At 44.1% G+C, this 15,545-nt stretch overlaps 1 protein-coding gene and 1 pseudogene across 1 annotated transcript; one reads left to right on the forward strand and one right to left on the reverse strand.

The window, feature by feature from the left end:
* Positions 1 to 2,145: 2,145 nt before the first annotated feature.
* On the forward strand, positions 2,146 to 7,846 carry LOC119364690. Its single transcript, XM_037630180.1, has 3 exons — positions 2,146 to 2,483; positions 5,686 to 5,904; positions 7,544 to 7,846. The coding sequence occupies exons 1-3, from the start codon at positions 2,214 to 2,216 to the stop codon at positions 7,595 to 7,597; spliced, it is 543 nt and encodes a 180-aa protein (XP_037486077.1). The 5' UTR covers positions 2,146 to 2,213; the 3' UTR covers positions 7,598 to 7,846.
* Positions 7,847 to 13,921: 6,075 nt separating this feature from the next.
* On the reverse strand, positions 13,922 to 14,913 carry LOC119364691 (annotated as a pseudogene).
* Between the last annotated feature and the right edge of the window lie 632 nt (positions 14,914 to 15,545).

The raw sequence follows: 15,545 nt of genomic DNA on the forward strand, positions 1-15,545 counted from the left end.
AAATTTCCATCAACTATGCTGATTTTGGAGAATCATTTGACCGTCGGACTATGACAGTTGACATATATTTTACTGAAAAGATTGCAGATACCCTTCTCACTGATCATGATCCAAGGACTATCTTTGAGTGCCAAAAGCGCTCCGACTGGCCTAAATGTAAGGATGCAATCCAAGCAAAAATTGCCTTGCTTAACAAAAAAGGTATTCACTAAAGCAATATCGACACCTCCCAGTGCTTTCCCTGTGGGATTCAAATGGGTTTTTCTCCGGAAATGGAATGAGAACAATGAGGTGGTGAGATATAAAGCGAGGCCCGTAGCACAAGGTTTCACACAGAAACCCGACATTGATTTCACTAAAACATATTCTCCAGTGATGAGTGGAACCACTTTCCAATATCTAATATCTTTGGCAGTGCAAAATCATCTATCTATGCAATTGATGGACGTCGTGACCACATATCTTTACGGGTCACTAGATTCGGACATATATATGAAGGTTCCTGGCAAAATCTCTGTCCCGAATAAAATTGCAAAACGCAATGTATTGTCTAAAGCTGAATAATTCATTATATGACTTAAGGCAGTCGGGACAGATGTGGTACAACCGACTCAGTGAGTTCCTTCTTTAGAAAGGTTACTCCAATAGTGTTGATTGGCCATGTGTCTTCATCAAGAAGTCCTCCACAGGATTTTGCGTCATTTTTGTGTATGTTGATGATCTCAACATCATTAGCAACTCACCAGACATTTATGAAGCATGTAATCATCTAAAGATGGGATTTGAGATGAAGGATTTGGGTAAAACCAAATTTTGCTTAGGTATTCAACTTGAGCACCTTCCCTCAGGAATCATGGTACATGAAGTTGCCTATATTCATAAAATATTGGAGAAATTCAATATGGGCAATTCCTACCAATCTAAAATTCTTATGGTGGTTCGATCTCTAGACGTAGAGAAAAATCCGTTCAGGCCAAGGGACGATGGAGAAGAGGTGTTGGGACAAGAAGTTCCATACCCCAGTGACGTCGGAGTGCTTATGTATCTTGCAAATTGCACGAGATGTGATATTGCATTTGCAGTAAATCTACTTGCTAGGCACAGTGCAGCTCCCACCAAACCTCATTGGTCTGGAGTGAAGAATATCTTTCGATATCTCCAAGGCACAAATGATCTTGGCCTATTTTTCCAGTTCCAGAGAAATCAGGACTCTGGTATGATTGGATATGCGGATGCTGGCTATTTATCTGATCCCCATAATGCCAGATCATAGACCGGCTTTGTGTTCCTACATGGTGGTACTGCTATATCATGGAAGTCCTCGAAACAGACTCTGGTAGCAACATCTACCAATCATTCTGAAATAATTTTATTATTTGAAGCAACGTGTGAATGCGTATGGCTTCGCAGAATGATAAACCACATACAACAGTCATGTGGAATTGGTTAGTCATGTGGAATTGGTTTGATAGAATCATCTACCGTTATCTATGAGGATAATGCGACCTGTGTTTCACACATGCAAACATGATACATCAAGAGTAATATCACTAAGCATATTTCTCCTAAGTGTTTTTTCCCCATGATCTTCATCAAAGCGGGGAAATAAACGTCTTGCAAATTAAATCATGCGAAAATTTTACTGATTTATTTACCAAGTCTCTACCAAATTTTACATTCCATAAATATGTTCATGGAATTGGTATGCGTCGTAAGGTTGCTCCCGCAACCGATGCCTCTCTCCTCTCTGTCTGGAACCGGTGCATCCCTCTGGATCATCGCGTCTCTCCAGCGCATATAAATTGTACTCTCAACGGATCAATAGACAAAGATTTGATTCGATCTCAAACAGTTCTACACATGGTCAATGCTTTTTGTCAAAGATAAATCCTGCGTTTGGTGATTTTTTTGCTAGCTGCCGTTACTGTGGTGTTTTTTCTTCAGCTAAGGGTGGCTTTATGTATTTCACTCTTTTGATTGACTTGCTATAGGTGGTGTTGGCTTGGATGGTCTTTCTCCACTAGAGCCGAGCCGTTCAGTTCCCACCACCACGCTCGCCTCAAATCTCAACCAAGCCACCATCGGCTCTCCATAGTGGCATCGGATCGGAACCGGGGCCCACGCGGCCAACCTCACTAACTACAAAAGCCAACCCCATCGCCACCGGCTCACTGCTAAGAACACACTCCCGCCCCACCCCACCGACAGCAGCAATGAAGGCCCTCGCCGGCGACGGCAACGCCTCAGCGCCGCTTCTGCAGGCGACCAAGATCAGCATCCCCGCCTCCTCCACGGGCGGGGCCGCGGAGGCCGCGCTCCTCGGGAAGGGCCGGTACAAGGTGTGGGCCCTCGCCGCCATCGCGCTCCTCGCGCTCTGGTCCATGTCGGCCGCCTCTGTCTCCCTCCGCTGGTCAGCCGGTGACCTAGCCGCCGCTGTCTCAGGGGACCTCGACGCGCCACTCCGCGACGATCTCGATTCCCTCGTAAGATTTCTCTTTTGCTTTTGTTCGTTTCGCACCCCCTCTATAGTATTCTTACCTGCCAAGTGCTTGCTGTATGGTCTGTTCGTACGCGCAAGCGACGCCCCGACCCCGTGAAGATTCTCTTCTTGTATCCGGATCAGTAGGCGCTTTAAATAAGGCATCTGGATTGCTGCGTTATCTACACTAGAAGAATGCCCGTGCGTTGTAGCGGGGCCATTTTAGCTTTAAGAGTTCAATATTATGACATTGGCGATCTTTTTTACCATCAAATCCTCACACACTCTCTCCCCCTCCCTCTTCCTCACTCTCTCTCCCTCTCTCTCTCTAACACACCCACATAGCCTATTCTTCCCGCCAATAAGACTTACTCAATTGGCAATAATGTGTGGACTTATGGTGAGCTTAACTGAACTAATGGATAGTGTGATATATTCCCCAATCATTTAACAATGAAATTTCAGAAATGGGAAGATTATGTAACACCTCAACTAGTTAGTTACAATGACCTCCCCCTAATGATGCCATGTCATCAGGCTTGCTAAGCCAAACTGCCACTTGATAAAAATCAAAGCCCAATTCAAATTTAATATAAAGTCAAATAAATTATTTCGTCAAACAGTAAAACTAAAATGTTCACCATATTCTATAAATTCCACTGATTTTTGACATGTTGAGCCCAAAATTATTGACCCAAAAATTAAATCTTGTCAAATTAATAAGAGGTTCAACAGTAGTTAAAATAACCAATTAAATATAAACCTAAATTTATGTATTTCCTTTTGGCCCCAAGCTTTTTGTGCCACCTAAAAATATTGTGCTCGAATTGTGTGCATAGTTTCACAATTAACAAAATCCATTTAGTTGATATAAGAATAAATAGAAAATGGTGTTAAAAAGGAGAAACGGATTAGAATACATTAAAAACCAAAAGGACGATGAAAAAGGGGATTCCCCCTACCCCCGGGCCTTGCCACCGAACCGGCCCAGTGGTCTAGTCCCCGCACGGCCGTCTTCTCCTGTTCCCCGAGCCCGTCGCTACAGAGCCGGGCTCCCGCCCGACCACCTCGCCGGTATCGAAGGGGAATGGATAAGGGTGACGCCCTGCCTCCCCTACCCCCATGGCCTCACTCCTCCTCGACGTCCCCTCCCAGATCCACTTCTCCTCCTCGCTCGCTCGATCCCGGTGATCTGGACGAAGTCAGATGCCACGGCCACCATGACCGACCCCGTCCACACGGCCACTGCCCTCCCTGCTGGCTAGGAGCTTGTCGAGGAGCTCCGAATGCCTCCACTACTTCGTCTGCGCCAACGAGATCAAGTCCAGCACCCCTAGATCGACGTCGTTGCCGTCTTCCTCAACCTTCGGCCACCGCGACATTGTCGTTCGATCCGCGCCGCCCCGAGCTCCCCTGTCTTCCCCTAGGGTGCCATTGACACCGCCGTGATCTCCTCTTGCCTTTCCTCAATTTCCCCTCTCGTTTGCTCTCGTTAGGTATTTCGCCATGGCCGAGAACCGCCGTCCGCCATGGCCATTGCAGGGGTAGCCACTGAGCTCCTCGGATTGACCCCGTGGCACATGCCCGCTCCTATGCGCGCCCATGCCCGAGCCTTCAGCTCTTCTTCCGCGCCCGCGGGGCCACTCCCTCTCTGGCTCTCCATGCCCACGCACGTGCCACACCGCGTCCATCGCGCCCGCCGTTGCCATCACGCTCGCCACAGCCACCGCACCACTGTGCCCCGCGCGACGCACACCCTGGCCGCGCGTCACACTCTCGCTGGCTGCGCTCGCCCGTCTGCTGCCGCCTATCCCTTCGCTCGCCCCGCTGTCGCGCCCCTACCTCGCGCCACCTCCTGTCGCGGCCATCTTCTGCCAGCCGCCCCCTCAGCCACGCCGGTCGCATCTCTGCCCTCCACCGTCGGCCGCTCGCCTCGCCTGCTGCGTGCTTCTTCCTGCTGCTATGCGCTGCTCTACCACTGGTACGCTGTTGCGCCATGCCCTCGACACCATTGTGGACAAACGTGGCGGAGGGATTGTCAATGGAGTACGAGGAGGAGGTGGCGGAGAAGGTGTGGAGAGGCAAGAGGTCTAGGGTGGCGTTAGCTGGCTGTGGTGGAGGTGATTATGCGAGAAGGAGCCGGAGCGGAAGGAGAGGTCACAATTGGAAAGAATCGCAAAAAAATCATAACCCGGAGATCTCATTCCAAAAAAATGCTAATATCGATGGAGGGGTGATTTCCTTCAATAGGTGGAAAACATAGGAGATATTGGATGTTATCAAGGAAAGTAAAAATTTAGGAAAGTTAGGATTTTGAACTGATTTCTATGCAAATGGGGTTTTATTGTTTGGTAACATGATATCAGTACCTGCCCGTTTGTGACGTGTCTAATTAGGAAAGTTTGCAAATGTTAAGAAACTATTTATTGGGAGGAAAGTTTGTGACGTGTCTGTTACTTGTTTCCTAAAACAAATTTCACTAATGAGAGAAATCGATTGATTTAAATAAGTTAGGAAAGTTAGATTCAAATCTATTATTTGTTTCTTAAAAGTTTGTTATTTGTTTCCTAAGACAAATTGAACCAATAAAAGGAATCAATTGATATGAATAATTTAAGAAAGTTAGATCCGTGATTTGTTATACGTTAGGAAAGTCCTGGTTGTAATAAAGAGTGGAGAGAAAAATAAACCGATAGACCAGGATGGGAGGGGGTGGTGGGAGGAGAGACGAAAAAAACCCAGCGAAAATAAACCGTGGAGACTATTCACCAACTGCTCCATTAGGAGTAGAGATTCCTTTGGAAAACAAATCCTTAAATGTTTAAGCAAATCCTTTATCCGGAAGACATTTCTTATATTCTAATGTCTGACAAATGCCACAATTTTCTTGCTACATTTTAGCAAATCGTAATTTCGCCAGGAACTAAGCGATGGCCTAAGTTTTCTAAGTCAAATGCATTTCTTAGAACACGTAGTTCCTCCTACACGTTTTCCTTAATTATTTTTCAACTTTTTTTGCGATATTTTTTCTTCTTCTCTTACTTTAACTCAAGTGTAGCCACAACACCCCCAAATTTTGTGCACCAAAAAATTCTTGTCATTTGAGAAGGTGTTCATTGTATTGGTAGTTGGCATTAGAAAGCACAACACTATAGTTGTTTGGTTATTGGATTCTGAATGAAAATAGGCTTGTTATAACTGAGCAGGAGATGGAGGAAAGGGAGAAATTAGTTGGTCGGATGTGGGACATGTACACACGCACCAGCGATGAGGTACGCCTTCCACGGTTCTGGCAGGAAGCATTCGAGGCTGCATACGAGGAGCTTGCTGGTGATGATATGCAGGTCCGCGACACGGCCATCTCTGAGATTGCTCGAATGTCAGCCCACAGACTTGAGCTTGAGCAGCCTATGAATGCGAACCAGGTATGATCAGAGCATCAAAGTTCAAAACAGAGTATTTCTTGTTCATACACATCTAACTTTCCCTCTTTTATGTTGTAAATAGTTCGTGAATTCTTGTTCACTTCACTTTGTAAGCATTTGTTTGGGCATGGAACCAGTTGGTCATAATTTCTTAGTATGATTGATTGCCAACTTTTTACTATATTAATCTGACAATGCCCAAACCAGTGATAGGTGATCTATATGAATACAAGGGCTGCTCATACCATTCTTGAAAGAAAAAAATGTTTCGCATATGTGTAACAACACAGTTTGCACCTATGATTATTAGTTGTTGTCCGTACATTTATCTAAGTTAATCATGACATGCTAATTTTGGCACAAGGTATTTTTCGTTGTAGCAATTCTCTTGAAAAACTTTGGTAGGTTCATCATTCGAGATTGTTGAAATCTGCATATAATTTCTTGTAAGCAAGCATGTGGTACATTTTATTTACAGCTGTGAGTTGCATGCATGGAAGGAGGAAACATATTCTGTCATATATTTCTTTTATGCATACGCATAAGGGATGATAAGTTTTAGTTATGGATAGGACTCCGCAGAATGGCATCCTCAATGGCTAATAAAATTCACAACTTCTTAACCCTAAAAATAGTAATAACTTCTTAAAGCAGCAGTACAGAACAACAAATATAATGCTTTGAAAGTTATGAATTGCATTTCCTCTCAGCTGCAAATTGCTGATTCTTTTGTGAAGCAATTGTTTCAGTAAAGCACCCAACATTTTGGTGAAGTTCTGAAAAACATCATAAAAAGGAATATTATGGAGAATAGCATTCTCATTGGCTTGCCGTCCACAAAAGTTGTAACTTGACCATTTTATCCTGCTTGCACATTATTGCCTTTTCATGCCAACCTGGTCACTTTTTGAGACAGAACATCACTCTTATCGTTTACAAACAAAAAAAGTCTTTGTCTTGAACATAGTGCCAGGATATGACAAATTTGTCATTTCTGGTTATGATACCTTCTGAGCTTGAGGTGAAGCTTCACAGGATATGGTCACCAGAAACATGTGATGGTGCTTCACACCACAGCCACAATGTGACTTTGCCATTGATTTTAATCCTCCTAAAAGAAGCTATAGTAAAAGTGTCACTGTAATTTTCATGGCCATGCTATTTGCCATAGTTGTTCCTGCTTAACGTTTATGATTTGATTTTCCCGCTGAGCCAGATTGCAATGTCATTCTCGTAATTTTTCTTGCTTCTGATGAGCTTATTTTCCCTTTTGGAATACATTGCCTCTATCTGTTTAGCAGGATTACAAAACCAATCTAGTTAGCTCTGTAAGCATCCTTCTTGATCAAGTTGTCTTTGTATAGATGAAATGTGGAAACGATATAAATACACAGCGAGATCTGAATTGTGATGTGTGATCTAGATGAATTCTTGCAATTCAGCAAATTGTGTAGCAGTTGCAAACATAAACATGAGCTCCCCAAAAAGACTCCATAATGTCTTGTTTCCGGAGGACCAGCCCATTGACTGCCAAACTTGCATTTATGCATATCATTGAAGTTTCCAGAGGACTAGCCCATTTGCTACCTGGAACTGTTAGGTATCTAGCATGGTTTTCTTATTCTGTCACTGCTTGCAGGAAGAGGGCAAGGTGAGCATCATGAATAATGATCATGGCAGAGTGAAGCAGTAGTTTCAAAACTGAAGATCTATCACAGTCGCGGACAACAAATATCAGAAGCTGAACTTTGAAGCTTTTATGTAAACTGAAATTTTCTGTATGGGAGGGCAAGCAAATGCTTGCCATGATGCAAAGTTTTAACTTCCCCGCAGTAGAGCATTGTATTATGTTCGAGATCGATAAGAACGAACGATCGAAAGAGTTGTAAAGTGAATCAAGTCGTCTTTATTGATAGTGATGGATCCTTATATACAACATGTACAGACGTCTCCAAAGGGGACAACGGTTCCAAGAGGCGACGCTCCAGGGAGAAACCTCCTACTTACAATACGTAGAGTATTTAACAAAAAACTACCACTTTCAACCAGCCCTAGGAAGAATCTATTGTACAAAAAATAGCAAAAACATACCCAAAATTTCTTAATCCACGCCAAAAACTACTACCTAGTACTCCTACCAATTAGGTTTGTTTAAACCCATTTATGACTGGGTTGGCCCACACGTCCATGCTGATGAGGCAGCTTAAACCAACACATTTTGTTTGACCGTTGACACGAGGGACCCACATCTGACCTTCTATCCTGTTATTCCCCCTCAAATCATTATTTTTCCTGAACATTACTTCAAACAGTATTGATGCGTGTTCGTCGGTGGTGCCGGTGATGAGCGAGTTGACCGCCGCTCGTGACGGTTCCCACATCGTGCGATTACATGCACGGGGAGAGCGGGGATTATCCCCTAATTAACGATGAGTTAATTATTCTTAACACTCCCCCTAATCACCGCTTGACTGCATTAAGATCCATTATCTTGATTAAATTCTCCTCCAAGAACCCTGTGGGAAAAATATGAGGAGATATTGTTTGATATGCTGCCAAAACTCCTTCAAACCCAGTGGAAAAAATAAGGAGATAATGGTTATTGTCTCTTTCAATTCAATATGAGAAAATTCATAGAGTTTAGAGAACAATAAATATGCCGTATATACTTTCCTAAAAACCCCGGTGGGGAAAACAGAAAGTATGACATATGACCATGTGTTGATATTACCTCATTAAAAACCTTTATGAGAACCTATAAAGTAAACTCATGAAGGGAAAAAGAGTATAATATGATGCATTGAACATGAACAATTCAGGAAGATACTCCCCCTGATTCTTGCAAAATTCGAAGCCGTCACATACCAATTCCGTGAAAAGTTGGTAGAAACTTCATGAATAAATCAGTCACATGATTTAACTTGCAAGATATGCAATATAGCAATATTGCTTATTATGTAACCTGTTTGCATCCGGGCAACACAAGAAACATTATCCTTGAGATGATGGTTGGTGGATGTAGTCATGAGGTCTGTCTCGAAGACTCTTCATGAGAGGGCTACCACACCTAGTAGGAACACTAAGCTTGTCTACAATTTGATATAGTGGGATCTAATCCATGTATCCAATGCTATCGGTGTTCACATTTCTGTGAAACTGAAAAACCAGGACAAGATGTTTGATGCCTTGAAGATATCGAAAGATATTCTTGAGTACCAACCAATTGTGTTTGGTGGATCCAATGGCATGAGTCCCAATATTTCATTTCCATCATCTCTTGGTCTAAATAGATCTTTCTCTATGTCTAGAGAATGAACCACCATGAGAGTTATGGATGTATAAGACTTGTCCACAATGAATTTCTCCAATATATTTTGGATATAGACAACATAGTGTACCAAAATGTATGAGTGAAGGTGCTCAAGTTGTAGTAACGAGCGGTATCTTGGTTTTACCCAAATCCTTCATTTAAACTCCGTCGTTTAGATGATTACATGTATCGTCATTGCAGGAGTAATCACTGTGTATGACAGACAAACATGGATAACCATCATTGTAGGAGTAATCCTTGTGGAAAGGAACTCACTAAGTCGGTTGTACCAAATGTACCGACAACAATAAGTCATATGGTGACTTACTGATTTTTACACAATGTATGTTGCATTTTGTATTTCGATTCAGAATTGAGATTCCATTGGAAATCAATCATACATGTCTGAATCTAGTGAGCCACATGGATATGTGATCACTACATCTATCAACTGCAGAGATAGATGATTTTGTACTGCCAATGATATAAGTTATCGGAATGAGATTCCATCTCTGGAGAATAGTTAGGTATCTGCGTAAACCCTTGTGCTACAATACTTGCTCTTTGTTTCACCACCTCGTTCTTCTCAATTCTGTTTCCAGAAGAAAACTGGTGTAGGTATTTCTTATGAATACCTTCCCATTATTGAGCAAGATCATTTCTACCTAGATTATACCCTTTGCTTGAGTTCAGTCCGAGTGTTGTTCACACTTTGCCATGGCCATGGTCTTTGGACCTGAATCATGTGAAAGGTTTTGCAATCTAGTTGAAAAATGTATGTCGACAATTGTAGACTTCCGGTTATATGTTTCTCCAGAATCTATATATCAATGTAGAGTTGATGGAAATATCGTTACCCAAGGTGACTGCTCGCGATTTCCCAATGCGGCTAAGTCGGGTATTCCAATATCCCGGTCATTGTGTGCACTATGACCTGGGTTGGTGGAGGTTTCCCGTCCACTGGGTGTATACTACCCATTAGGTGTCTGCCAACGTGAATTTGACTTGCATTTACTGATTCACAGGTCTTGATATCCTTGCTTGCGAGAAGCTGAATCTTGATGTACTTCTACCATACATATCCCCCTGTTGCTTTGAACGGGGAGTGGAGTGGATTTTGTTGGTACCTCCACTCTTTCAGGCATACTTTGTAGGATTGTAGGATTGTGTGACACCTTTATAGTCAGTAAATGAATCTGGCAGGTTATTTGCAATATGTTGCAAATCTTCTGAACACATGGTTCAGCTCTTTGATTGCATGGATATGAGGCAGAAATGTGTTGAGCATTTCACTATTTTCCTGGCATTCTTTATGGTACTTGAATTCTCCCCCTAATGCCTGGAAATATTCCTCATTGAATCAACATACTGGCCTTGAATAACTCCCCATGTGAGGGGCTTGAGGTATTGACGGTAATACAGTTACTCCTCACATAGATCCCAACTATATGTTGAGGGACCAATGATGTATGTCGGGGTGATGATATCAGTGTGTTACCGAATTACCGCAGATAGGAAATACTTGGTAGATTTCCACGTATCAAAGATAGAGAGGAATAAAATTATGCAGTCTGGTCATGAGCGTGTAAAACTCCATGACTCCAACGTAAAGTTGGTAAGTTGCAATTTCAAAGTAAAGATCATGCAATGAGCTCAATTCTTTGGATGGGATTCTACCAAACCATTTTGAGTCTAGACATTAGGACAAATTGCTAAACTTCAATCCGAGGGCCATAGAAAAAGGCACTCAAGGAGAATTCTGCAAATGCTATCCATTCGACTTGCTTGAAATCGATGTCAGGATAATGAATCAATGGTTTCGTGTGAATAAAGCACACTTGAGACCATCATGTAGATGTGTCTTTGGAAAAACCATGGATACCTGAATAGTCTAGTCAATGGTTGGGAAAAACCACTTACTTCGACTTGATGCATTCAAGGAGTCTGAGTGGTTCAGCGTAAACTTTAAGGTGCGCCATCCTTAAAATTAGCTTCCCTGTGTCATATGTAGTGCACACAAAATCCAAATATTGTTAGACTTTAGCATCATAATAATCATAAACCAATGGAATTGCTAATAGTTTCGGTTTCAACCCAATGTCTCGATGACCAAGGTGAGTATGCCAAGTTTTTCATGTACAAGACATTTTAGAAAACTATCTTGGGCGCAACATGTGCTACGGGTTTTGTAGTATGTGTAGTACAATCCAGATGATACATAGAAAATGTGCTTGCCATATCCGTTGCATATGGTAAAGAGAATGTATTTCTCTTTCTTGTCAGCATAAGTTTCGCTATGGAAACCATTTTGACAAATATCTCTATAGCTTAGTAGGGTACGAGTTAAACTTGGGAAGCAATGAAGCATCCTGACGTTACTCGAGTACCCACAGGGATAGTAAATATGACTCGAGTTGAGCCAACAAATACCTCATCGCATATAGCGATTTTAAAATATCTCCTTCTCTCAGTGAGAGTGGAAACATTGGACTTCCCTGAGTATAGAGTTTGTGGTGCATATGCCCACAAGGCACATACATTTTTCATCGGATTGACTCCCATAGAAATCTATATATAGACATGAAGATTCTCAAGAAAATCACTGTCGGATATATAGGATATATACAATTGAATTTGTATCAAAGTGCTAATATAATATATTGTGATATACAATATATGATGACAACAATAATCATGTTCTTATTAGAACATCATAAATGGACATAAATAAATAGATCACCAAGGAGACTAAGGACTAAATGTATAGTCTCCAAACATGTCGGTTGATGCATATTCAACCATTATGCTCTCCATGCTCATAGGGTCCCGTGACAGCTTTATGGTGTTAGGTTGAGGGTTTGAAGTGAGTTTCAAACCATTTCCCTTGAAGTCCTCTGCATCCCGGTAGCGTGGCTTGGATTGCACGTGCTATCCCATGGGATGCAAGACTGATCTTGATGTCCATGACCCGCTTAAGTAAGTTGTGGCCATTGAGGGCAAGTGCCTCAAATTGTTAGTCATCGATTACTTATAAGGGCAAGCCAGAGATAATTAATTTACAAGAAGTAAACTAAAAACCATCATGGTTTTGTAATAAGAATGCAAAAATTTGACTCAAGTGTATAACTTGAAAATGCTCAACCTGAACATAAACACATTAAAGATCATACAGATCTCACAGTAATAGAGATAGTCTACACATGGGCAGTAGACCCAACTCATCACCTTGTGTTTTCCTAATATAATGAGGGAGATGTTATTGTCAAAATTTTACAAGTTTGTTGTGCGGGAAAAATCAATCTCGACCGGTGTGACATGTTCATGAAGAATGTCAATGTGGTAAACACATAGAACATATCATTCCCGGTGAAAAACCGGTAATTCATTTATATTACATATTGCGTAATATAAATACGTCTTAATGTTGCAAAATTAATAGATTTCAAGAAGGTGGCTCGAAATCAATAGTGTGAATCTCAAATTGCTAAGGATGACACTTTGAATTTTGCATATGTATTTGCAAGAAATTGAAAATCTCAATTGCAAATAGACGTATAATCTCGACATATAGCGAACATGGAGATACATACATTCCGGAATGCATCGTACTCAACGAAATACACTACTATTGTAATCAATGAATAGTAATGATGTTGTAAACTTGATGTTCAAGTGAGAACTTGAATTGTATATACCTCAAATTAAATGAGATGATGTTGTATCAAGTTGCAAGATAATTCAGCAAAGTGAATTAATATTTTGCGAGAGAAAATTAATCTCAATCACAATGAGATTGTTTTGCGAGAAAATAATAATTCTCAATCGCAAATCTATATTGTTGTGCGAGAAAATTTAATCTCAATCGCGGAAAACATGTTCTAGAGAATCTGATATGTGGTAAACACATTGAACATGTCAAGTATCAATATAGACATATTTCTGGAATTTTAAACTCAACAGAAAATACAGCAATTAGTTCTGTTGATAAAACAAAGAGAGAAAAAATCGATGAAATCCAGCCCAGAGAAGGCGGCCGGAGGTCACGCCAGGCGCCTGGGCTTGGGCCTCCACGGCCTTTGGCCAGCCCACCCGCCGCCACACCGCATAAGAGAGAGAGAGTAGGCGACGGTTACGGATAAGGGTCGGAGACCCGAAGCCCGCACCACCCCGCTCGATCCCCCACATCCTACACGACGCCGGCGGTTGGAGGGCGGCGGCCACAGTCGGGCGGTCTTGGCTGCGTGCAAGAGGGCGCGTGGCCGGGCGGAGGCCGGGCCGCAGGGCGGCCAGCGTAGCGCGGCGCACGGCCGGGCGTGGGACTCGGCGCGGTGGCCGGGAGGCAGCCGAGCGCAGCGCAGCCACGGGAGGAGCGCGGGGGCACGGCGCGGAGGCCGGGCTGCCGGGCGCGGGGCCACCTCCACCGCGTGATGCGGCTGCGCTGCGGAGAGCCAGGCCGAGGGCCCTCGGCCCGGCGTTTCGTGGCTGTGGTCTCCGCTGCGCCCGGAGGATTGATGCTTCTGCGCGCGTCCTCGGCGAGGTTGTTGTCGTTGCAGTGATGGCGAGACTGCGAGCGGAAGCGGCCGCTAGTTCCAGTTCAGGAAAATAGAAAGAGACATGGTACCTTCTTCTTCCATTTGCATGACCGGATTGTTCTTATTAGAAATGCCATGCCATTTGCTATATGTAGTAACGTGGAATAGAGGAGTCTAGCAACATCATGCTGTTTTTGTTTGAAACATGGTTGTTTTTTCTTTGACTATAGAGTACCCAGCACCACGGTAGTAGTAGCTGATGTTGAGGCAGCTCGTCAAGTCCTGCCCAAACACAAGGCAGCAGCGCTTCCCCATGGAGATGGCCGACGCCTCGCCGCCGCGGCACTGGTCCGCAGGCGGCACGAAGCACCGCGGGTGCACGTCCACCCGGCACGTCCCGCACCGGTACCTCCACGCCACGTCGACGCCGCGCACATGGACGCCACGCCGCCATCCGACTTCTTGACGAGCCACGCGTCGTGGCCGCAGGGGTGCGCCACGGCCGGACCCCGCGCCACGGGCGGCAGGCGGACGCAGAGCGGGTGCACGACGACTGTCGCGGAGGCGCACGCACCGGTGCTGCAGCCGTAGCACGCGCCCTTCACGTCCTCCCCGCACACCTCGCACCTGACGTTGCCGCCGCCGGTGCTGTGGTCCGCGGTGGCGGCGGCGGCGCTCTCGCGCTGTTTCAGCCTGTGCTTGGAGTGGACGATGGACTTGAGCGTCCTGGGGAAGCTGCGCGCGCATACCTCGTGGAGCTTGAAGCCACAGCCGGGGTGGCCGCACAGGTACCGGGGCCCAGCGCCGGCAACCAGACAGCCGTCGCACGTGAACTCGCCGTCGTCATCAGCGTCCGCTGGGAGCAGCCGGTGGCTGCCGTGGGCGAAGTAGGCGACGGACCTCCTCCTGCTACACATCGCTTCCAATAATGCAACGAATAATCCACTGCTACTAAGCTTATTTAAAGTAGAGATCAATGTATGGCTTGTGGGGGCGACAGCTGTTTTGAAATGTAAACCTTGTGGAAATTACTAGTACTCCACTAGGGGCAGTGGCGGAGCCAGCGCCCGGCCACCCCGGGCACTTGCCCGGGCTCACTGGTCACGAGACTGTACACATGTGATAAACAACGAGGCAAATTCTGCTATGCATGGTGGTTTACCCGGGCTGCAGGGTACCTGGCACTAGCCAAAATATGTCCAGTCACAGTCGCGCATGGATTGAATTGTCCGTTTCTTGAAAATAACACTTGAATCATTAACAAGTGGCCACGAGCCAACGGACCGCATGTTCATGTGCAATGTGAGACGACTTGGACTACAAGAGCAGCTAGAACCCATTCGGCAAATTTAAATCCCTAAACGTTGTCGTCCCGGATGACCACACTTTTCATACTGTGTGTAAACCTTCATATCCATGTAAATTTGATTCTAAACAAAATCCATGTAAATTTATGCATGTCCATTATATAGCACAAATCATCACCAGTTGAATAATTCAACAAAACAGAATAAACCATGCTTCAACAATTCAACACATGCCAAAATAAAATTCAACAATTTATACATACATAGATTTGCGATACATGAATGAATCAAACGCCTTCATTGTTATGCTCGTTAATCCTCTTCTTTATGTTGCTCAACCACTTCTTGTCTGCATCATCTAAGAGGCTAGTGTCTTGCAATATGATCTTCGACTCCTCTGTTTCTCTCACAAGTCTCAATTTCTCTCTCCCGAGCTCAATTCCTTGCAATGTCGCCGCCTTTTCAAGCTCTTATTTTGCATATTCTCTTACT

Source organism: Triticum dicoccoides, chromosome 2B (assembly GCF_002162155.2).
Source record: "Triticum dicoccoides isolate Atlit2015 ecotype Zavitan chromosome 2B, WEW_v2.0, whole genome shotgun sequence".
In the NCBI taxonomy this organism is placed as follows: Eukaryota; Viridiplantae; Streptophyta; class Magnoliopsida; order Poales; family Poaceae; genus Triticum; species Triticum dicoccoides.